Here is a 23,209-nt window from a genome sequence, read left to right on the forward strand (position 1 = left end):
CAAAGGAGAAGTGGTCACTATCACAGATTTTTTTAGATTTGTGAACAATATTTGAGAGAAATGGTTATTTTGTGTATATAGAAAATTGTATAGATCTTTGAGTTCATCTCATGAAAATGGGAGCAAAAACAAAAGTGTTGCATTTATATCGTTGTTCAGTGTAGTAAGATGTGAGCATGTTCCTAATTGTGTTGGTATGCAACATAGGTCTGGTCTGTTTAATAAAGCAAATCTGCCACTTTATTTTTTAGAATTCGTTAAATTAAAGCAGTCTTCAATTGTTTGTCCTAAACATAGCAATATATGCTTTTGAAATGCAACATGTCTTTGAAAGATTCAGTGTGTATCACCTTTAGCTTGAAAATACATAGATGTGTTTTTTTAATCTATAAAATAAATAGACAGACATTTTATCAATCCCAAATTGGGAAATTATTTAACAGCAGCAGTGTGTTCAGGTATTAAAATATTTAAAGTTGGAATAAAGTCTAAACTACACAACACAAGTATAATGCACAGCAATAAGATAAGTCCGATATGTTCATGAAACTCCCCAGGAGACACCAACACTAACGTGGCCGAGTGGATTCCGGAGTTTGCTTCATGAGTTGCACTGTATGATCTGTGATGTAGTGGGCTTTCACTCAAAAACTGAGTAGCCAATGGGGACACACCCCTGAAAGTCCCGCCCACCTGGGACGTTTGTGTCAAAATTGAAAACAAAAAATGAGGGAGCGTAAATGAGAAGAGCTGCAGCGAGAGCAAAAGTCATATCATTGAGAAAGAAGAAACAAGAGTTGCAAACAAAAACCTATGTTAAAACAATTATTATTTTGTTTGACTCAGTTATTTTTCTTTTAAACTCATAGTTTTGCTTTATTCTGAGAAAGTGTTGCTTTATTTTTATGATACAAAACTAATCCCATAGTAAAGAAGCCCACCCTGTTGTAATAAGTGAAGAGATAGCTGTGGTGCAGGAATGAGACCTATACATGGAACTGAGTTAGCTTTTGCGCACTTCCAGGTTCCCTTGTCTTCGGTCAATGGTTTTAGATTTGGAGATGTTCCTGTTTTGATTTAGGACATGAAATACGTCAGTAAATATCTAGAGGCTAAATGAGACTATACTAAACGTCATCATGCCGAACATTAGCTGCCTTTAGCATAGCGGTGTTGGTGTGGAAAATACCCTGCTGAACAAAATGTGCTTTAACTTTGGTTCGACTCAGATCTTTTTTCTACAACATTCCAAAATCCAAAGGAACAATCCCATTGGCTTTCATTGATGGACAATTTGCGACACTTTCTAACGGGGTCAGCCTACAAAAATAAGTCATCCCTGCACCACTTATTCGAGAGCCACAAAGAGAAGGCAATGAACTTCTAAGTAATAGCAAAAAGCGTTTAACATTTAAAGTGTGTGAATAGAAAATATATTGCCAGTACGGCCAATGCTGAGGTATGTTGTACTCACGGTCAACGAATGAGGTGAAGAGCATGCGGAATCGGCTGAGTCTGCTCGTCTCGTCAGCCCACATTCGCACGACTCCCACTCCGTTATCTAGCATCACATCGTTGGCCACGGTGCTGCAGAACTTGGCCTTGAGGTTTTCGATGGCGCTGCTGCCATCGTACACAGCCACAAAGTTCTTCTTGCACTCATTGGAGTGTTCCATCTGGTACTCCATGAAGCGCAGGTAGATCTGCAAACAGACAGGAGGAGCAAATTAAATGAAGGGCATAACTCCCGGTAAGACTTAGATAAATGGCACAGCTGTCTGATGACATTCAGCAACTGCACTCTTAATGAAGGCAAATACATGGGAAATATGGCACTGCATTAAATCAGGAAAGCAAATAGATTTAAAACATCCAGACACCAGTAATGAATAGAAAGGAAAAGATCAGAGTAGAACCCCTTTGATAAATTGACGATCTGCCTGTCTTCACTAGAGCATGCTTGGATAGGGACAGGGTAAACCACAAATAAGACCGACCACAGATGTATTGATGGACAATAAAATCAAATAATGTACATCTTTTATAACTTGTGATGCAAGAATGCTTAATTTATACACTAATAACTGGCTCCTGAGAAAAGTCAGTCTAAAAATATCTGTCGTGGTCTGTTACGTCTACCTCAGTCTCCTCTTTTCTCTGGGATGTGTCTCAATTTAGAGAAAGCCGCAGGGACTGAGCAAGCTCTATGTGCTCACTTGGAGAAACTGTTGTATTTAAGACGTGTACTGACAGTAGCAGAAAGTCAGAGTTGAGAACTCTTCATATCGCTTGTTAAGTATAATAATTATTGTGATTTTTCTACACAATCATATGTTTTTTTTGAAGCAATGTGATATTTCCATTAGGGTTTGGAATGTTGCATACATTAAGGTCTAAACGATCACATACGTGGCTAATGTTCTCATTTGGCGATTTGTTAGGAACCGCTGTTTTTCAGACTTTCAACAATTTGGTATTCACTGACATATTTTATGTCAAAGGGGAAATTCTTGTGGTTACCACAGACATTATTACAATTATTTGAAAAGATCATTGATTTTGAGAAGAGGGAGCCCGGAAATGCTTAAACTCATTTCCAGGGTTTGGAACTCATTCCTGCACCACTCTATACTGAAAGCAGCCGAAAGGCAGTATAATATTGCATTGTTTCAGAGATGGAGGACTCGAGTGCCGATTTTTGGGACTCATGACTCGACTCCGTCTCGCGCATGATTGATGCGACTCGGACTCGTGAATTCTCACGCACGATGACTTAGACTCGTGAATTCTCGCTTACGATGACTTGGACTCGGACTCGAAGAGTGGTGACTCCAGAGTGACTTGGACTTGTGAATTGGTGATTTGACTACAACACTGCATTGTTTATTGCAAGTAATATCTTTATTACAATTTCCAACGTCGTCATATGTTTTCCTCATATCCCTACTCTGATCTGTTGTGTCCCAGAAAGCCATGAAATGTTGATATTGACTCTTCTTTTACATTTACAGCTGTTCTTTTCCTACTGTGATTCGAAGCTCTGTTAAATTTGCCTAAGCATCCTGTGTTTTGTCCAGCCACCTGTCCTCACAGCAGCGTTGGCACCTAAGTGTTGAATCTCATCCTGCCAAGTAATGAGAAAATAATGTCTTTGAATTGTTTGACTAACTCAGCGGTAATTACGTGATGAGAATTTGGCCGCAGGTTGAAAACTTTAGATTAAACTTCAGCACATTCAGCCCACAGGCACCTGTAACCACGCAGCATAAGAGGCTGCTCTGCTGCTGCTGCTGAGTCTGCTGCTTTGCTCCTTCTGCTTGGTCGAGCTAATATCTGGCGCGGCGACTCAAGGCTGTAGCTAAATTCAGACCCTCTTCACTGCTGCCTCTCACTGCACATGTCTGACCAGTGAAATGACAAGATAATGTGTGTGAGAGAGATGTTAGGCAGAGCTTCATGCATGAATGTTTACGTGTGTATGCATATGACTTTCTAAACATATGAGTGTATACTGTGTAATTGCTAACAATACCCAATGTGACAGTATATTATGTAATTTGTGACGGTTTGTGTCAGCTGCTGTTTTATACTTAATGTGATGTGCATGAATGTGTGTGTTGATGGCGAGGCGGAAGCATAGGAGCGTGCTGATGACTCATTTAGCCGTGAGGTGGAAGCAGAGCGGCATTGAATCAAGGCTAGGCAGGGTATGTTTGGAACTTCAGTGGCGTTTAGGATATCCACTCATAAATATCAGAACCTATGAGAGCACACATTACCGGGCTTTCACTCTTGATTTGTTAATACATCTTCAGGGCTGTATTTTATAAATGTGTCAACCTCTCTGTGTATTAGCACTACCCATTGTGTATTAAATTACATCCACAGTACAGACATGACCACCAGAGTATATTTTCTCAACGAGAACACAACTATATGCTATTTATATTCCTACAAAATATGTCATTCAGGAAAACCCCTGACAAACACATTCATTGTTACTGGAATTCTTCACAGAAACATGCACTGACATCACCTTTGCTGTGACAGTACACAAGACAAAACAGTATAAAGGGAGATTTTATGTTGATACTAAAAGCTTACTACCCTGCTATTTAGATTTTCTGAGCGGTTCTTTCTTACATTCAGAACATCACCCCTAATTTATCTCTGTTTACAAGCCTTCAACTATTTCTCATCAGATTTCTTATTTTGGATGACTGTTCATATCTTTCCTAGGATAGACGGCATGCTTCAGAATAGGGGCTCAGAATACTGAAATCTGTATTGTTTCATAATTTTTTCCTTCTAATTTTGTATTCTTTTCTAAACCACACACTGTTATTTACTCAACAATAACACATAATTATCCTTGTGCTTATTTATTTGTTTGATTAACAAACACAAGTTGGAGTCCGTCAAGACCGAGGGTCGGAGCAGCTCATAGTAGTTGCTTTAGAGAATTTTACACCCGTAAGTAAGTATTCTCTCCGCTTCGCTTGACAAACCCCGTGATAGTTCTCAAGCTCTGTGATTGGATGTTTGAGTGTGCGCCGAGGGTTACGCCGAGCGTCGAACAACACTTTGAAATGGGATGGAACCACGGCAGACTGTCCAAAACTGGATTTGAACGGGTCCACCCCGTCCCCCCCTCCGTCCCCAGAACTATACATGATGGCTATTGTGTGTTTTGCAACATGCTCTATGGCACGTCTCTACTGGGACTTGTAGTTTTAAAAGACGTTTTCGTATTAAACTGTGTACATCCCTGGAGGTTTAGGGGATAAGAAACACTCAAATGTAAAACATATAATTAATAAATGGGAGAAAATTGCTTGTGTCCATAATGGGCAGCATTAATATATACCCACATGCCAGCTAAGGTCAGAAGAGCTTTATTTAACAGCTGTGTCTGTGACCCCTCCTGTTGTTAATTGATAAGCCTGAAACATGCACTTATCAAGGTTCAGAGGCACATATGGCAGTAGCCATCGATCATCTTAAGATAAGATATACTTTATTGATCCCAAGTTGGAAACATTTGCGTTGCATCATCATGTGTAACAGTTGTAAATATGCAGTGGTGTTTATTTGTAAATCATTTAGTATAATCACACAAATTCTATGTTTTATATTTAATAATTCTGTGTTTATTTATTGATTGTTCAATACCTGACATTGGTCGGAGATGAAAAAGCTGGGTCGCAGCTTCCTCAACAGTGCATTACAAGACATCTATCAATATGTGTGTATACCTCCACCATTAAACTGTCATATTCTGCACATTTCTTATACTATCTACATACATTTTATAAGAGTACAGTATAATACATATGTATAATATCAGTTAAAATAAGTGCTTAAACATACAGTGTTAACATTGCAGGAAAGCAATATATTAGTACTTTGTCAGGCTTAATATTTATACCCCCAAAGCTTTTTTCTTATTCAAAATAAGATCTTAACCTAAAGTATTCTTTAATGTTTAAATAAAGCCTTATTAGTTTGTCTGTCTGTGTCTTCTATTAATATCTAATAATACAAATAATACATTTCAATAACGTGCTTTAACCACCAGATGTCCCTTTCTATCTATCCGCCGTTATGGTGTAAATATACCAATATACCGATTGCCTCAAATATAAAAGTCAGCCGAATTAGTATCGATACTGCAAGGAAACTTATATTGTGAAGAGAAATTGAAGATTTTGTTTAATTGATATATTTATGATCCACGTCACATATTCAGTTTTGTCGGCAGTTGTTCCTGTTTGTCTAGAAGTCTTCTCATCAGGGCTCTATAAATAGCGAACTACGGCAGATATGTAATATTTAATGCAGCCGAACCGTGTATTACAATGCCGTTATGTGATGACCTCCAAAGAAAAAAGCAAGCAAACTGGGAATAAAGTATTACTTAATTTAAAAATGTTTTTACTAAAATGTCCGTGCGGAACAATACCCCAACCCATAGATCCGTGGGTTGATAATGTCAATCACCACATTACACACATCCCTTCACATTTAAATTTAAATTTACATTAAAGTATTTCGTGAGGCCTTCTAAAATGTTTTTAAATATAATTAGGGTTGTAGTTGAAGAGTTTGTAAATTATTACATTACATTTAGCTGACGCTTTTATCCGAAGCGACTTACAATAAGTGCGTTCGACCAACAAGATACAAACTTGAAGAAAACAGAATCATATAAGTACATCAATTTTTGCGTTACCTGGCAACGCAATCGCACAATCCATTAATTCCCCATCCATACGCATGGATTAACATCGATTTAATACATTAATGTAACCTTTGTTTCTGCTAAAAGAGGTGTCGACCAGCTGGGGAAACAAGAAAATCGGCGAAATCGGGTGTGACTATTAAAAAAGAAATAATTATTATATTAATATTGACAATAACAACCGACCGTCGGGGTAGCATTTGCCGGGGAGCGTTATCATGGCGTCTATTATCAACGCTATGGGAGGTCTATGAGACGCCCTGCCCGTTGAAAACGGACTCTCAAGGGGTACCCTGTCTCCACACACACACACACACACACACACACACACACACACACACACACACACACACACACACACACACACACACACACACACACACACACACACACACACACACACACACACACACACACACACACACACACACACACACACACACACACACACACACACACACACACACACACACGATTGGCTAAGGGACGGGACATCTTTTAGTGGTTGACCAATCACATTAGAGCCTGCCAGTCAACCAATCAGAGCAGACTGGGCTCTGGTTTCAGACAGAGGGTGAAAAGAGGTGCTGCAGCACAGGCAGTATGATACAAATAAAGAGCTTTTTGAACATTAAAGCATGTAGACATGTCCCAGTAAAGACACAAATAAAACCAAATATGAACCTGAACATTTGCATACAAACTATGTTAAAATGGAGAGTTTGGAAAGAACCAACAACAGGTTAAGGGATCAAATAGAAGCAATGAGAACTAATGTGTTCCCTTTGTACTGACCTTGGACTGAGGAGGAGCCCTGATGGTCCAGATACAGTCCAGAGCGTCACCAGGCTTCACTTTCTCCTCCTCCTCCACCTGACTGGAGCGAATAATCCCATCCCATCCACCAATTTCAAACTGACAGTCTGTACAGAGACAGAGGAAATGTGGAGGGGGGAGGAAAGACGAAGGAGAAGACAGGAAAGGTCAAATAGGGGCACATGAGAAGATAGAATAAAAAGTGGAGAAAGAGAGGAGGAAGAGCAAAAGGAAAAGGGTTCGATGGAAAGAGGAGGCAGGGAGACAGATAAAGGGTTTTATTTAAAGAAGATTTAAGGTGGAATTGAAGTGAGCACAGTGGATTAGGATAAAGACAATAAGAAGACAGAGGAACAAAGGTAAGAGAGACAGTGAGGAAAAAAGAAACAGTGTGTTCCTTCATGTGTTTAAATGTGTGTGTATGTACATGCGTTCAATTCATTTACAATTGTGTGCTTGTCAAGGTACATTTGCGCGTTCAGCATTCATGTCAGACGCAGAGATTGCCTCCGGTAAGCTTCTGAGCACAGAGGAGCTCTTCAAAAAGGATCGAACGCAAATTCTGGAGAGCTTACCTGGGATGGGGTTTAGCAGTCCGCCCACGTGCAGATGGAAATCAGGGTCTAAAAATGGTAAGATTTGGGAGGCACATTAGTCTCAATCCGCACAGCAGAAATTGGTAAGCAGAGAACACAAGATAAGATCCCATTAAGGCGGGCCAGATAACGCAGAAGGGGGTCTCTCTGAAGTTAATATCGGTCGCCTGATGGGAGACATTGATTTCAGGCATATTGGGTTTTGGATTCAGAAGGCTCTGATGTGGAACGTGTGCCTGCTGTAAAGCAAGAAGAGTAAAGAAAGAGGGCTATGATGTTGGAGGGCCCGTTAGCAACCTGTGGATGTCTAGCTAGCCCATGCTAAATCATCTTTACTGGTATTCAGCAAGAGAAAATATGTTTCAGGGAAGAAGGGTGTCACATGACTGGTAGAGATTGGATCACTCAGGTCAAAGTTTTATCAGCAAATGTAATTACAGCATATAAAGTAAAAGTACTAATTTCAGAAGAAATGCCCTCCATATCTGATTCATCATTTGATGTGTTTATATGTCACATTATTATATTGTGGTCATTGTTCCATCAAGCAGAATTTTACTGTGTAGACAAAAACAGAGATCTGGTAATTATTCATGTCTAAGACTTTCTTTCTTAGCTTTTAGAAATATATTGGTTAATATTTCCATTTTATTTCTCAAACAGTTATTGCACTGGTTTAATCTTTAGTTAAATGTTTATCACATGTTTTTTTAATGTGAAATGTCAATCTGAAAAGTGGGTTGTCAAATAAATGTAGTTTAGTGTACTGTGCAACAACATCCCCTTCAGAGACACAGTTTAAGTGACTCTACCTGCGATGAAGGTATATTTAATCCGGAATCCGAGTCCTTCCAGCTCCTCGTCGCTAGTGAACTTGATCCACATGAAGCGTCCCGTCGATGTGACCAGTCCCGGGTTCTTTCCCCCACACAGGCGATCAATGAGGGGCGAGAACCCAAATGGCCCATCCCTGATTTCGATGTGGTCGAAGCGGCACTCGAAAGATGGCTCGATGTAGTAATTCTTATCAAAAGCCAGCTGGATCCTTTGTCTGGGGAGAGCTTTGGGGAACGAGGGAGTGGGGAAAAGAAAGGGAACAATAGGGGTAAATCCATTACCGGAATACAAATTCAATTTTGTATTTTGCAGGAGAAAGAACAATCTGGATAGTATCAAAAGCATGAAGAGGCAAATATGAGTTCATCTGGACTTTGAAGTTGAACACTTGGGCTGTTACGTAACCCTCAACTGACTTTTCAGAAGTTCGCCAAGAGTGACGTGAAGGAAAGTAAAGCCCCTCTAAAACATGGAATTTGTAACATTACTGATTTGATCTATCTGTTAGAGCAGCGGTTTTCAAAGTGTGAGGCACGCCTCCCTGGGGGGCGCCAGAGAGCTTCAGGGGGAGGCGCAGCGTGAGAACAAAAATTACGAGAAAAAGACGAGTAAAGTGACACTTGCACACTTTTGGCTGTCTGTGGAGACCGAGTTCCCCCAACTCGCCAAAAAGGCTATAAAAGTGCTCATTCCCTTCACGGCTCCACCTACCTGTGTGAGTGCGGGTTTTCCAAATTTACTTTGATCAAAAGCAAGTGCCGGTCAAGGCTGCAGCCAGAGGATGATCTGTGTTTATTCCTGTGTGCATCAAAGACGCAGACTCATCGTTCCCTCTAAAGTAGGGGTGAGTGTAATAAGGAGGCAAAGTTGACGTTCAGTGTGTTGCCGGGAGCATATAAGGATTTATCCACCATGTTGAAAATGTTAAAAATGTTAAAAAAATATGTGTTGAGAACGTGCAAAAATATACGGGTCGTGCTGCAGCTAGATTTGCCTGTCCTCTGTAAGAATGTGTTTGACACGCAAGGAAGAACGGCTGTCCACAGGCTGTTCCAACTTTAACAACTTTATCAACTTCCAGGGTAGTGAATTGAACATGTAATTGTAATTGGGTATTGTACCCTTTACGGATAACATAAAGCAAACTCAAAGGGGCATATCCACATATCAGGGATGCATCACACAGTTGCATGCACACAGATACACACACACACACTTACAGAAGCATACACAAACAGAGACAGGGCCTGATATGCCAGCAGTGCTATCTCTCAGTCGGTGAATCAAGAACACTGCAACCACAGCATGAACTGTTCACAAGTCACTCGTCATACAAATCCACAGCATGTCTCCATACTGCATGGACAGAGCTCACAGGAAGTGTTTAACGAGGGGAAATCATGCCTGCCTTGGGATATGAATCATACTAAATAAAGACGCTAAGGATGAGGGGGGGGGGGGGGGGGGGGGGGGGGGGCTGTGAATCTTCTGTGGCAGGGAGAAGCTGAACATGCCACGATATTGGCAAAAAAGAGAGCGATGTCAAGGGCGGTTACATGCGTATGCTGCAGTGTGCTGCTGAGATTGTGACTCTGTTCTCTTCTTTGAATTTGAGCTTTCCCTTTCTGCTTCAGTGAGCAGCTTGTGTGCCTGCACTTCCTGTCTGTTCACTCCCTGGTGTGTTGAGCCTCCTTCTCTGTGTAACACACACACACACACACACACACACACACACACACACACACACACACACACACACACACACACACACACACACACACACACACACACACACACACACACACACACACACACACACACACACACACACACACACACACACACACACACACACACACACACACACACACACACACACACACACACACACACACACAAACACACACACACACACAGCTTGATAATCACTCGATGCATTGACATAATTGGTGAGTCTTACTAACCACGCGTTATGACTACAAAGCTTTCTGATTAGCACTTGTGCCAAACGTTAGCATCTCTACAAGAGAATTATAAGCTCAACAGTGGAGCTCGGATAAGGATATGAGTAAGGCCATTCAAGACCAAATGATAGGTTCCATCTGTCACGTGCAGACCCACTGTGGTGTTCCTATGCACACACCAGTAGGCTGCCTGGGATGAAGGTTTATTCGTCAACAATAGGTGTAGGCTTGATTTATCCACAGGGGGAGCCCTCGAGCCATGTGTTAATCTACTCCACACCACAGCCAGAGGAGTAGCACACACATCTCATTAAAGGCTATACATCAACTTCATGGACAAACAGTTCATCAATTTCGTGTGAAAACACATCAGCCAAAACCCCCGACCTCATCTCCTATAGCCGTTAATGATTCCATTATGTCTCCCGTGTGGCAGGCCACTAAATTACTGATGGATGGGATGTTTCTGGAAAGCATTGACAAGGACGCTCCAGCGATACGCAACCAAAGCTCAGTTGTGTAACAGATGTTCATCTTTTTTTATTCAATAGCAGAGTTTTCTGGCACACACTGCCAATGGGGATAAATGCAGCACTACTCTGATTAGGCCAAAAGTCAGGGGGCTACCCACAATGCAGCGCCACTCTCCATCATTTTCAGAGAGATTATATCTGTGGGGTGAAACAAACTCATTCGAAAAATGTCAAGCTGATTGTCCACCAGCGAAGGAACAGAAGATGGAATAGGGGCGAGGTTATATAAAACGATGTCAGTCAGACTAACGACATTCACTGAAGGAGGCAGTAAGGCTGAGAGGCGGGAAACAGCTGCATCGAGCAGGAAGTGAAGATGAAAATGAGCCGTGTGTTTTACCTTCCAGGATGTAAACGCACTCCTTGTTGGGTGGGTACGTCGTGGGGTAGTTTGGCGACGTGAACACCCCACCGTTGATGTTGCGGACCCACGTGCCGCAGTCGTTCTGGTTGGGGGTCTGGGCGCCATGGTCGCTTGGGAGATCTTGAAGCAGAACAGACGCACAGATGGGTTATTGAGTCAGGGGATCAATGAGCGAATGATTGGAAGGCAGGGAGAGTGGGAAGAGGGTTGGCGTGAGAAGGAGGAAAAAACAGGCAGGGAATAAAGACGGGGAAAAGGCAGAACAGAATAAACCATTTTGTCCTGTGATGCGAATATAAATAATACTCCTGCTTTACACTGCTTACTTTCGTAACAGCATTTTTGCAAGAGAAGAGAATTTGAGCCGGAGCTTACCTTTAGTTCGCTGTGCCAGAGCAAAACCCTCTTCTATCAGAAAGAAGAGTATCCACGCTGTTAAAAAAAAAAAAGATACAACAAATAAGCCACAGGTGACCTAATAATGCGTTTATGTCCTTGTGTTCAACATCGGAAAGAAGATACATCCTTTCAACACGTGTGAACAGCTGCAATATTGATGCAACCTGACCTTGATGAATAAGGACTGGAGCAAATATAAATCAATACACATTTCGAGTAAATCCCTGATTTAATTAAAACATGTGTTGCTGAGAAAGGAGGAGGATGGCTGTGGGGATATAATCATATGAAGGCATGTGTTTTTAATACTAGGATATAATCATATTGCCAATACAAGATGGACATTTTCAGAGACTGTTAGTGATGAACCCTCTTAAAAATGATGGAGCTACAAGACTGCAAAAGATAGCCTAGAAGATGTTAACATGTGAGGTAGGTTGTCATACACCTGCATGTATTACATGCTTTTTATCAGTGGTAGAAAGTAACTAACTATATTTACCCAAGTACTGTACTTAAGTACACATTTGAGGTACTTGTACTTCAGATTTTGAAACCCAATACTTAGGAAACATTTTTTAATATAAATATTTGGTATAGATTAAACCACCTACATATATTAAAGCCATTAAAACCATGAGTGGTTTAACAGAAAATTAAGTAATAATACGTTTTTTGCTCATAAATATTTTCCAGTTCCAGCTTCTTAAATGTCAAGATTTGCTATTCAAATATGTAAAGCAAAAGTTTTTTCTGCAATGAGTATGTTTACTTTGAATACTTCAGGTTAATTGTCCTAATTTTCCTAACTTTTACTTAAGTACCATTCTCAATTCAGTACCTATCCTTGAAATTAAGTATTTTTACAGTGTGGTATTATTAGTACTTTTACTCAAGTAACACATTTGGATTTCCACAACTGCTTTTTATGTGTCCAATGTCAACAGTGACATTCAGCATATTTTGCTCGAGGTGACACCAGACAGTATGTTCTTCTTGGACGATAATTCATGAATTGTTATCATTGTTTACTTTTGGGAATGCATTTAGGATATCTCTGTTTATCACTATCAAAAACAGAACCATTTACAGCAGGTTTTTAGAAATACTATCTGATTAAAGGCACTGTATTTACTTTAGATAGCAATGAAACTAGAACGTTTACAGTGTAGGTTTTTTGTTTTAGATTATAATTAAAAAAACATTTGGAGAAAATAGCCTTTAAAGACATGTATTGTATGGTGAAATATGCAAATGAGGCATTAACTACAACCAAGTACAAACTTTTTATGAATTTAGTAGAAATCTACAGACGGAAACCCTCAAAGTTAATAAAGTAAACACCTGATGTGTTTTTTTTAGATGTTTTTCTAACTTAATGCATGTGTTTAGTCTAGGGTACCTTAGTTTAATTCAGCAGCAATGTTAAAGTATTTGTCGTATAAGTAATATGGTCGCACTAGAGGCACATAGATGGAATAATGAAAGAAGCGACGGAATTAGAAGTAGTAGAGTAGCTCTGCAGTGGAATTGGATATCGATAATACTACCAGTAAAAATATGAGCAGCAGCAAGATAGTTTTAAACCATCAATCTATTAATCTGTAGCCTCTAGGCAGCAGCAACATTAGCATAATCACAGGATTACAGGCTCCAACGTTTACAGCAGTCATTTGGGCTGAGCACGGCTAAAGACAATAGGTTAAATATGTTGTATTACAGCGATATCTGCACTGAAAGGGGGGGGGGGGGGGGGGGGGGGCATGTTACAGCTCCGGACGCTGCCTCGCTCTGATAAACTACCGTAGACCTGATCCCCTTTGAGTTCATAATAGGTTGGCCCGTTCACATCGAATTACGGAGCAAGCGTGAGCGTGGTATGTTGCATAATGGCACCCAGGGAAGAAGGGTGGAGGAGAGAGGGATCGAGAGAGCAGGAAAGATAGAGTAAGAGCGGGGGGTCTAACGAAGAGGAATGCATGGTTAACATAGGTGTTGAATACTACCGAGCAAATGCATGTTTGAATGGACTCGTTTTGAAACGCACACACATAGCCCCCAGGCTACGGCTTCCTCATTAGTTCTATTTCCATTATCTTGCAATGATGTATCGTACGTGGGAGTTTAAACTACCACAGGCACAACATTTAGAGAGCAGACCACCCAAACTCACTCAAGAAGCGTAAAACAGAAATGTGCTCTGGGCTCTTACTGAGGATTTTTTCCAGATTATAATAAACTCATTAAATTGTGTAGATTGTGTTACATGATGTTGCCCTCGAAAAAAAACTAGGTATCTGTGATCATTTCAAATGATATGGGTTAATAATAAACAACAGTTTTGTTGAACAGTTATTGTACAAAAACATGCCTGGAGCTACAGAGGTAGGAATGTGTATCATCAAGCATCAATATTTAAAATAAATTATTAGGCAAAAGTTGCATAATTTATGTAGGTATTTGTAACAGCTTTTGTAATATTCTAAATAAATTACAAGCTAAACAGAGTTACTTCAACACAAACCCTCTTTTGAAAGTGTGTATGTATAACAGATTAGATGATGAAGTGGTTTACTGTAAATACAGGTCATCCAACAGGCATAACTCTTTCTATCTGCTGTCCTGCCTCCGGAAGTTAAGTAAAATATTCCTCACATTAAAAGTCAACAAAAACGACGTTTTTATCTGGCCTCTGCTCATTTTGAAAAAGAAAAACTGCCCTGCTATTCTGGGTCATGGTATTTCATTTTGCTTTAAGCAAAGCCAAAATCCGGTGATAATCTTCTACTTTTACATGTGACAAGGACTTGAAAAATAAAGCAACACATAGGCCACCAGCCTTCTGTAACACAGGACGGACGGAGGAGGGATTGGGATATTAAATTCCTGATAATGTGGGGTTCTGTTGTATCCTGTCCAAATGAGAAAGTGTGGCCTACATGAAAAGGCTAACTCCTACAAACAGGCTACATAATAATGGGGCTACAGTAAAGCTAAGAGCTAAGAATGACGCCATTGTGGAATGACAGGTGACAGGCTATGTGCCTGTGGTCGCTTAGGAGCTAATTATAGCCTCTCTAGGATATAACTTCTGATTTCTACATGTGGTGGTGAACTGCCTTCGAACATACAATTAACATAATGTAGCCTACTTGTTTACTTTTACGGCTAGCCTACCTGTTTACTTTAATGGCTAGCTACCGGTAAAAAACGGCTAGCAACAAAGATTCAAGAAGCTTCACTGACGCTGAGCGTCTCAGTTGTTGATGGCGCGAGGCAGTGGCGGGAGTCGGAGGTATGGAGAGAGCCAAAAGGGCCACAAAATGTCACTGTTTCAAAATGTTTCATGATGATAAGAGTGAGACCCTCATTATGTTTTGCATAACCAATAAGCTTATAATTTATGTAACCAGTCAGTAAAGAGTAGAGCCATACCAAAGCAATGCTAATAGGAAAAGTATAATCATCTTGCTTCATTGTGTCAGATCAATAACCTGTGTTAATCACTGGTCTCCATTGTCTTTTAAATAAACTATGCTGATTGTTGTACTGTAAATATAACTTGAAAACTAGCTATTTGATCTTGTTTGCCTCGTTTGTGATTTGCGATGAAAATGTGTTAGTTTTACCAACAATAAAAGCAACGTAAAAAGTTCTAGAACATTCCAAACATGAAAGTGCAGTTTAAAAAAACTAAAATGTGGAAAATCAGACACTTAACTAAAACACTTTGAAATACTGGCATTTTATGGCACAGATCGCAGCAGAGGATGAATAGTGTATTTAGAAGTAGGCCTATTTTACACGTTTCAACAGTCCATGATGTGTATTGCAACTGTCTCAGGGTCTGTTGCAACATCTGACTTTGTTCCTTTCCTATATTTTAGACAACATCATATTTAAATGGAATGGCTAATTAGAGAACATATGTAAGGATATAACAAATTGATGGTTCTAGATCAGGGGTCGGCAACCTTTTTTATATGAAGTGCCATTTAAAAAAAAAATGTTATCATCGTGCCAACGATCGAGAATTATCAACGGGGGGGGGTTGAGGAGCTTGACGCCAACTATCAGCAGGAGGGCGGGGGAGCCTCGCTGCGGGGAAGCAGTGTGTGGACCTGTCAGCATACTTGCCAACCTTTAGACCTCAGAAATCGGGAGCATTTCAAAATGCAAAATTGGGGGGGGGGGGGGGCGATGGTGCTAGTGGATCGCCGGAGCTGTTAGATTAACATTAACATGCTTATTATAGTTGTAAGTGCACTGACTTGCGGCCTGTAGCACCGTCCTTGATGGAGCATATGTGTGGGCTGGACCTGTATTTTACAGGAAAGGGGTGAGCAGAGAGTAGAGCAGTTGTCGATTCTTGTTCTGTTTTCTGTGAATATCTGCCTCACCCTCTCAGACTTTGAGTTGCGCGCGCTACTAAAGAGACGTGTTACCATGGAAACCAAACAATGGTGTCGCTGTATCAAAGTCCGAGGTGAAACAGTCGTGTGTAAATCTGATTTAGTCAGAAATCGGGAGAAATGCGGGAGAAATATGACCCCGGGAGGAAACCGGGAGAGGGCAATGAAATCGGGAGTCTCCCGCGAAAATCGGGAGGGTTGACAAGTATGCCTGTCAGCGCAACTTACATGATGCCAAATTTAACATACACATTTAAATAATTGGTTTAAATGGCATAATAATAAGGAAGATCGTCCGTTCTGTGATTCTCCAGAACACACAAGTTATGATATTAGGGTCATGCAGAGTGAGATGAGATCACTGTCCCTTTAAGAGAGAGAGAGAGGGGTGCGGCTTGTTTGTGAATGGTAGAGCGACAGTGATGGAACGTGTGTATGTTTCTGGAAGTGAAACGGGAAAGCAGAAAAACAGAGGTCTGTGATGTATTTTGTGAAACAGAAGAACAGCTAAATAAATGCAACGTCCTCCCAAGAAGAGCTCGCCTCTCTCCAGTCATTTAAGCTAAAGTGGGTTATTGAACCTGAAGCTTGTTGCTTCTGCCCTCCTCGACTACGGTCTGGGAGCCGACAGGAAAGTTCAACACACAGATGGCCAGTCCGCCCCTTTGTAGCATATTATTTCGATGAGAGATGAGCAGATCGCCACTGGGCTTTCAACTAAATAAACACAGAAACGCAAAAACTGCGTCATTTGTACAGCTCCTTATGGGTACTGAAATTAGTGAAGTGCTTTCCTCCGTGGTGAAACGATAAGCACTGCACCACGGAGGAAAGCGGCAGAAAGTCACCTGGAGATAAAGAGAGCAGGGCTGCGTTGCGCTCTGGCGGCGGTCTCTCGCGTTCAGGATCCGAAAATTAATTTAAATATTTTGCACACTTATTCCACTTATTCCTAGTGTGCCCCTGGTTACGGTGCCGCGTGCCAATGCTGGCACGCGTCCCAGGGGTTGCCGACCCCTGTTCTAGATAGTCTCCGAGTAGATGAGAGGAATTAAAAAAGTATTGCAACCAGCCAGTCCACCCTAGCATCTGATATCAATTTTATACACATGACAAACTATGTCAGTGAGATAAATGTATTCTTGTGAAATAAATATCCGAACAAACCAACGCGCTTGGTTTGATTAACTATAACAACTATTCTTAAAGAAATAATTGGCACCTTTTTAAAACCAAAACCTGCAAACGTGCTTCTGTCTGTGACCACTTTTTGGGGGTAAAATAGTGTGATGGACAACATGTTTTTATGTCAGTGAGATAAATGTAGACGGTCAAAGTGTCCGCTAGGAAACACTTAATGCTCCCTGATGGGTTTCAAATAGATTGGCCCTTTTTCTGTGCGTTATCATAAATCAGAATCGCATTGCACTCACGTAGCCCGGCAGAGGCACACCTCAGAGCCTCAAACTGGCTGCACTGGTTCTGCTCCATTATTACATTACGCTCAACTGGTCCAGCATATAGGAGCCTTACATTACAATAACGTATCCTTTTTAATTTGATGAAATTCTCAAAAGCAACTGTGGAATCATGATATGTTAAAGGAACCATTTGATGTTACAGTAGTTCAGTTTATTTTCACATTAACGTCGATCTAGGCGGTTCAAACCGACCAAACTCAGAAGAACCTGGCTGGCTTCTGCTGAATCGTAGAAATGTGTGAGGCACCAACATGCTGGATCTTGAATAGCACTTAGGTTTGTGGCAATTGCAATCAGTTATGTGGGCAATAACACAGCAAGATTGAAACACAAGTCACAAGATGGCAAGTTGATATAAAAGACACATCAAATACAGAGAAATAAAGATATAGCAAAGAGAGATGCAATGTTTCCCAAGGTATCTATTGCATTAGCGCTCGCTATTTTACGATAGATTAAACTAATCGATATTCAATATTTTATTATTTCATGCCACTCTAATTGCATGGTTGAAATCCTGAAAACAAACCATCTCTTGTGGTGAAAAACAAAACAAAAAACAAGTACATTCAATGATAGTTTATAATTAACTGTGGAATATTCCTGCCCAACGCGCACCCTGGACAAGGACGCGCATCTCGGATTCTCTCGGCTCCAACTCACCTCTGTGCATCTCCTCTCCCGGTGTGATTCCAACACAAAAGCACCGATTCTACAAACGCACTCCGAATCTGTCCATGTTACGTGTCCACGGGGCTCTTTACAAAATCCAACTTTTCTTCGACAAACATAAATCCATTTACGCAGATCGCTCCAAGAGAGGAAGGCAGTAGCACCAAGCTCTTCTTCAGGCGGCGCTCCCGCTGCTTTTGGCTGGAGGACGAAGACTGCTGCGAGCCTTTTAGCCAGGCATCATCATCACCTTAAAAACAGCGTCCAGTGGGACTACAGTGGACAGGACTGGGGAGGGAAAATGGACTGATCCAGGTGGACTGACGCGCTCTAGACGTATCCAAAAGACGCATATGGATGGAGAGACACAGAAGAAAGATGAGGAAGAGTACGGAGGAGGAAGAAGGGGAGGAGAAGAGACTGTCTCTGTCTGCTCTCCGTCCGTGTCTGAACTAAGAAACGATCCTGAGCGAGGCTCATTTAAGCCGTGGGCGCTGCTTAAATCAATGAGTGGCTTGTCACGAGCATCGTCAAAGTAGAAGCAACACAGACTCAATTTCCGGTCATGCCTTTCAAAGATAAAACGGCACTGGCGAACTAAAATATTTAAACATTGAGTTAAGAGAGATTACATGGAATCTCACACAACAACACCATTTTGATTTACGTCATGGGCTTATTATTGGGGGATGTATAATTGAAATATGAATGGTTTATATAAAAGGGGAAAATGGTCAGGTTGCAAATGAAGAAGTGTGCATTATTAGTACAGATTTATTTTGGCCAGTTATTGCTACCAAACTTCCTAGCTCGTGTTTAGCATTGACGAATTAAGGTCTCAGATAATGTACATGGAATAAAAAGCCCTTGCAGATCAGAAGCAATTGGACAATTCTGATTTACTGGCAGCCTGTAATAAATCAGCATCTATAAAACCCTTAAAACCTTTGTCTTTAGCGGTGTTCTAGCAGTGTCCAAATCATGCATTGCATTAAATTAGACGTCTAAAACTCTCAGCAAAATGTTTTTCTACTTTTTTTATTTCCATGCTTTTGTTTTTGAAGCTGAAACAGCTTGTTTCCGGTTTTAATCTGTCTCTCTCTGTACAGCTTCACACAGCCTGTAGCGTGCACCACCTCCTCGTTCCTTTCACTCTCACTGTATTTGTCCACACACACACACACACACACACACACACACACACACACACACACACACACACACACACACACACACACACACACACACACACACACACACACACACACACACACACACACACACACACACACACACACACACACACACACACACACACACACACACACACACACACACACACACACACACACACACACACACACACACACACACACACCTATTGACTATCAGTACTGTATGTTCGCCCCCATGCTTTGAATCACGTCTTGTGATGTGCTTAAAGGCTACCAAGATGGAGACTCTTTTACTCTCGTTGCCTTGAAGGGAAGGTTTGCTCTCTCAATGCATTATTTAGCAGGGTGGTTCCTGAAGTGGAGGGCCTGCGGGGCCCTCGAGGGCGCTCAAAGAGGCCTGCAGGAGTCCTCTGATAAATTAAAGGCACTTTAATTTCACTGCTGTTTCAACTCACTACACATTTAGATAATGAGAACATACAAAGATGATTATTTTGAGTGTAAATTTCCCTCCAGGTTCCAAACAACTAAATAATCTAAATAAAATGTTCCCAAGAAAGGTGAACTATGCGTTTGGGACTAATTCCACAAGTAGCTTTAAAAAGAGAGGACCATGAAACAGACATAAAGTCTAATGATACAAAAATAAAGCAACCCAGAGTTGACTTAGGCAGGTCGAACCTTTATTACCGACTTCAGTAAGTAAACACATTTAGTAGCTCGAACATTCATGAGCAAATCAAAAAACAAAATAAATTACCATCACCCGCAGTTAATCACAGCAGTTCAAATGTGCCAATTGGAAAGTTATTCTTGTGAAATTAATATCAGAGCAAACTAAAGCGCTTGGCTTGATTAACCATAAAAAGACAAAAACAATTAAAAGTACATCTCAAGCAAGCTGGAGTTACTTTTTGCCGAGCTCAGTGCAGTAGCATTAGAAATAAACTATTTTTGTTGGCACTCCCATGATGCACTGTGATTTGCTCTCAGCGGACCTGCTGGTAGTTCATGTTTTTTGTGAGATTGGTAGCAGAAAAAAACGTCCCACAGGAATCATGACATTGCACAAGTCTGTCTTTTTGTTCACTTCTTTGCACAGGTTGCCGTCGCGGTTGCAAGGCGGAGATTCAGTTTAATTTCACAGGTGACAAAATCGGAAGAATGTCTTTATTATACCTCATACGAATGAAAAGGACAGAGGTAAATCAACTAGACAAAGAGAATTTACAGTAGCACGCACATGGATTTCAAGTAAAATGATATCTTTTAACACTCAGTGCCAAATATGCTTCCCCAGTGAATGCAACATAACTTGTTGGGCGTTTAATCTGCAACGTTTTGTTAAAATCTACTTACACCATGACGAGGGATCCCTATTAGGAGTGTCTCCATGGCCTTGTTGCAGCTCCTGTACATCTAACACTGGAATGAATAAATGACACGCTACATAAATATTTCACATCTGAGGGGCTGAAAATATCAAATAGAACCGTTTTGAGGCAAATGAGGATCCATTTATTGGCCCGAGAAATGAAACAGAGAAAATGTGGTGTTAAGGGGGGAGGACCGTGAGGCAGAGGACGGGAGAGGATGTTCTCCCATAATGCAGTTCTCTTCCTTCACATGGCATCAAAATGGAAACGGTGGGCTTCCTGTCTCTTCTCTCGGTCGTCCGCTTTCTGAAAGCACATACATAGAAGAAGTATAGTCAAAGATTGTTGATTTAAGAATAACAATCAGTTACATCATGCTCGTTACATTTAACTATCTTATCTCGTAATTTAGGGGAAACGTTTGCATTCATTTATACAACATTGCATAATACTTTAACCAATTGTTAAACACAAAGACACAATTTAAAATGTTACTGAATAAAACAAGACTAATATAAAATGACCACCATTTTGCAAATAACTAAAGAAAATTAGACCAAAATAAATTCCATGTTCCAAAATAAACCGCTTTTCTGTTGCATTCACTGATTAAACATGGAAGCAGTTCATCTAAATGTACCCACTGGTAGAGTATTAAGTCTCTTGTTTTGTAACAACAACTACACATTCATTGTTTCAAAAGGAGAAAAAAGCCTTTTGGGACTGAGCAAGCAATAAAGAAGTACTCTGCAGTCTAATAATCACATATGAGAAGTGTTTGGTTTGAATATAAATTAACCTTTACAATTAAATTACAGTGCCACAGGTCAAACATACAAATATCATTATCTTGACAAATCCAAATCCTACTTTCTGGGAAGCAATTACATAAAACATGGAAAATAGTAATAAACCATCTCCAAACACAACAGAGTGCATTCTATGAATACGGTTTCCTTTATAATTGGTGAATCCGTTTATTTACGGCCAACAGATTGTAATCGTCTGAGATTCACACACATGGCAGGTGTGATAACTGGAGGCGGGGTAAATACTTAGAACAAGCCGACATGTGAGAAATGTCAGCAAAACAAATCGGTTTTTTTTCAAGAATGTTTGAGCGCAATTTTGCGATAAAAACAGCCCCAAGGCCAAATCAGGCCTGAGTGGCTCCTCCCCCTGTCCCACACACATCCACAGACTGAAGCCTGATATCTCATTACAGATCTGTTCAGTGGGATGTGTCATTGCGCTGCCGCAGACTCCTACTGTAGCAGGAAGCACAATAGGGGAGGCTTACATTCATTAGCTATGGTTTATAGTTCTGTCAGTGAATGGACGTTTTCACAAGAAAGCTTCACATCCTTGAAAGATATGTTAACAACTTAACAGATGCGTGGTTGAGATGAAAATGAACATTTAATCCAGACATAGGTGTGGTCCAAACAAGGTGGACCTAGGGAGCCCAACCTAACACTAAACCCAACCCTAACCCCTTCTAATCTGAGTGAATAAAGCATTTAGATGAATTATGTGAGATAAGTGATAAACTGAGGAAGGGGATAAAATGGGAATTCATTTATCGGAATGGAACAACTCCTAAACACTTGAAATGTTGCGTTGCAGTGCAGAAAGAACCAATCTCCGTATATTAGAGAGACTTTTGAAGAAGATCTTCTCATTTTAAAGGACAGCCAACTTCTACGCATGTTCACCAAGTTGCTGCTGACTGAAAGATGGTCAGCAACAGTCAGTTCTGATTTGTGATAAAGCCTTCATCCACCTTCCAAGAAACCACCAGCGCCTCACATGGAGTGATGTTGTGCTTTTTTTGTTGCTGCCTTTTTTAAGGGCCAACATATCAGTAAGGAGCAGATGGGTTGATGAGATGTTCTCTCCCCTGGAGCCCCTGGGCTGGGCTGCTCGTGGAGTCTGCTCTAATTGAATATCCAGGGGATACCACCACTTTGTCCTTCTGAGGCTTATCGTTAAGCAGCGGAGCATTGATTTGTGTCCATCTGAAGGTTTTTAATGACACAGTGGTGCGTCTGGAAGCAGGTAAACACCTCTATGAGGTGTTGTGTAGTCTCACTGGGCTCTAATGTCAACTCATTAAGACTGGCCTACATGTCCTGCATGAAGATGATGAATCTTCCAATTTGCTTCATATTTTTTGTTGTGAATGAGATGTTTCCATTGGATGGATCTCCACATATTAACACTACTTTTATGATTTTTAAAGCCTAATGATAGGCTTTAAAAAAAAGCCATCACTGTTGAATGTCTCCGCGTCTCCAGCGCTAAGCTAAAGACGGCTGTTATTTTGTTGCTTTTTGATGTGGT

The 23,209-nt window shown here is 40.8% G+C and overlaps 2 protein-coding genes across 2 annotated transcripts in view; one reads left to right on the plus strand and one right to left on the minus strand.

Annotated features, from left to right (window-relative positions):
• Positions 1-18,815, minus strand: part of neto2a (neuropilin (NRP) and tolloid (TLL)-like 2a) — a 31,365-nt gene extending 12,550 nt beyond the window's left edge. Inside the window, exons 1-7 of the mRNA XM_079662490.1 lie at positions 18,307-18,815; positions 11,727-11,783; positions 11,328-11,471; positions 8,466-8,714; positions 7,633-7,680; positions 7,037-7,164; positions 1,475-1,703 (exon numbers count right to left, since the gene is read on the minus strand). Of these exons, the coding sequence (XP_079518616.1) occupies positions 1,475-1,703; positions 7,037-7,164; positions 7,633-7,680; positions 8,466-8,714; positions 11,328-11,471; positions 11,727-11,783; positions 18,307-18,316 (865 nt within the window). The 5' untranslated portion in view covers positions 18,317-18,815. The remainder of the gene's footprint in view (positions 1-1,474; positions 1,704-7,036; positions 7,165-7,632; positions 7,681-8,465; positions 8,715-11,327; positions 11,472-11,726; positions 11,784-18,306) is intronic.
• Positions 1-23,209, plus strand: part of LOC307029127 (proteasome subunit beta type-3-like) — a 68,500-nt gene that overhangs the window by 39,421 nt on the left and 5,870 nt on the right. The gene's annotated exons all lie outside the window — the stretch shown is intronic.

This window comes from Notothenia rossii (genome assembly GCF_949606895.1).
Source record: "Notothenia rossii genome assembly, chromosome: 2".
In the NCBI taxonomy this organism is placed as follows: Eukaryota; Metazoa; Chordata; class Actinopteri; order Perciformes; family Nototheniidae; genus Notothenia; species Notothenia rossii.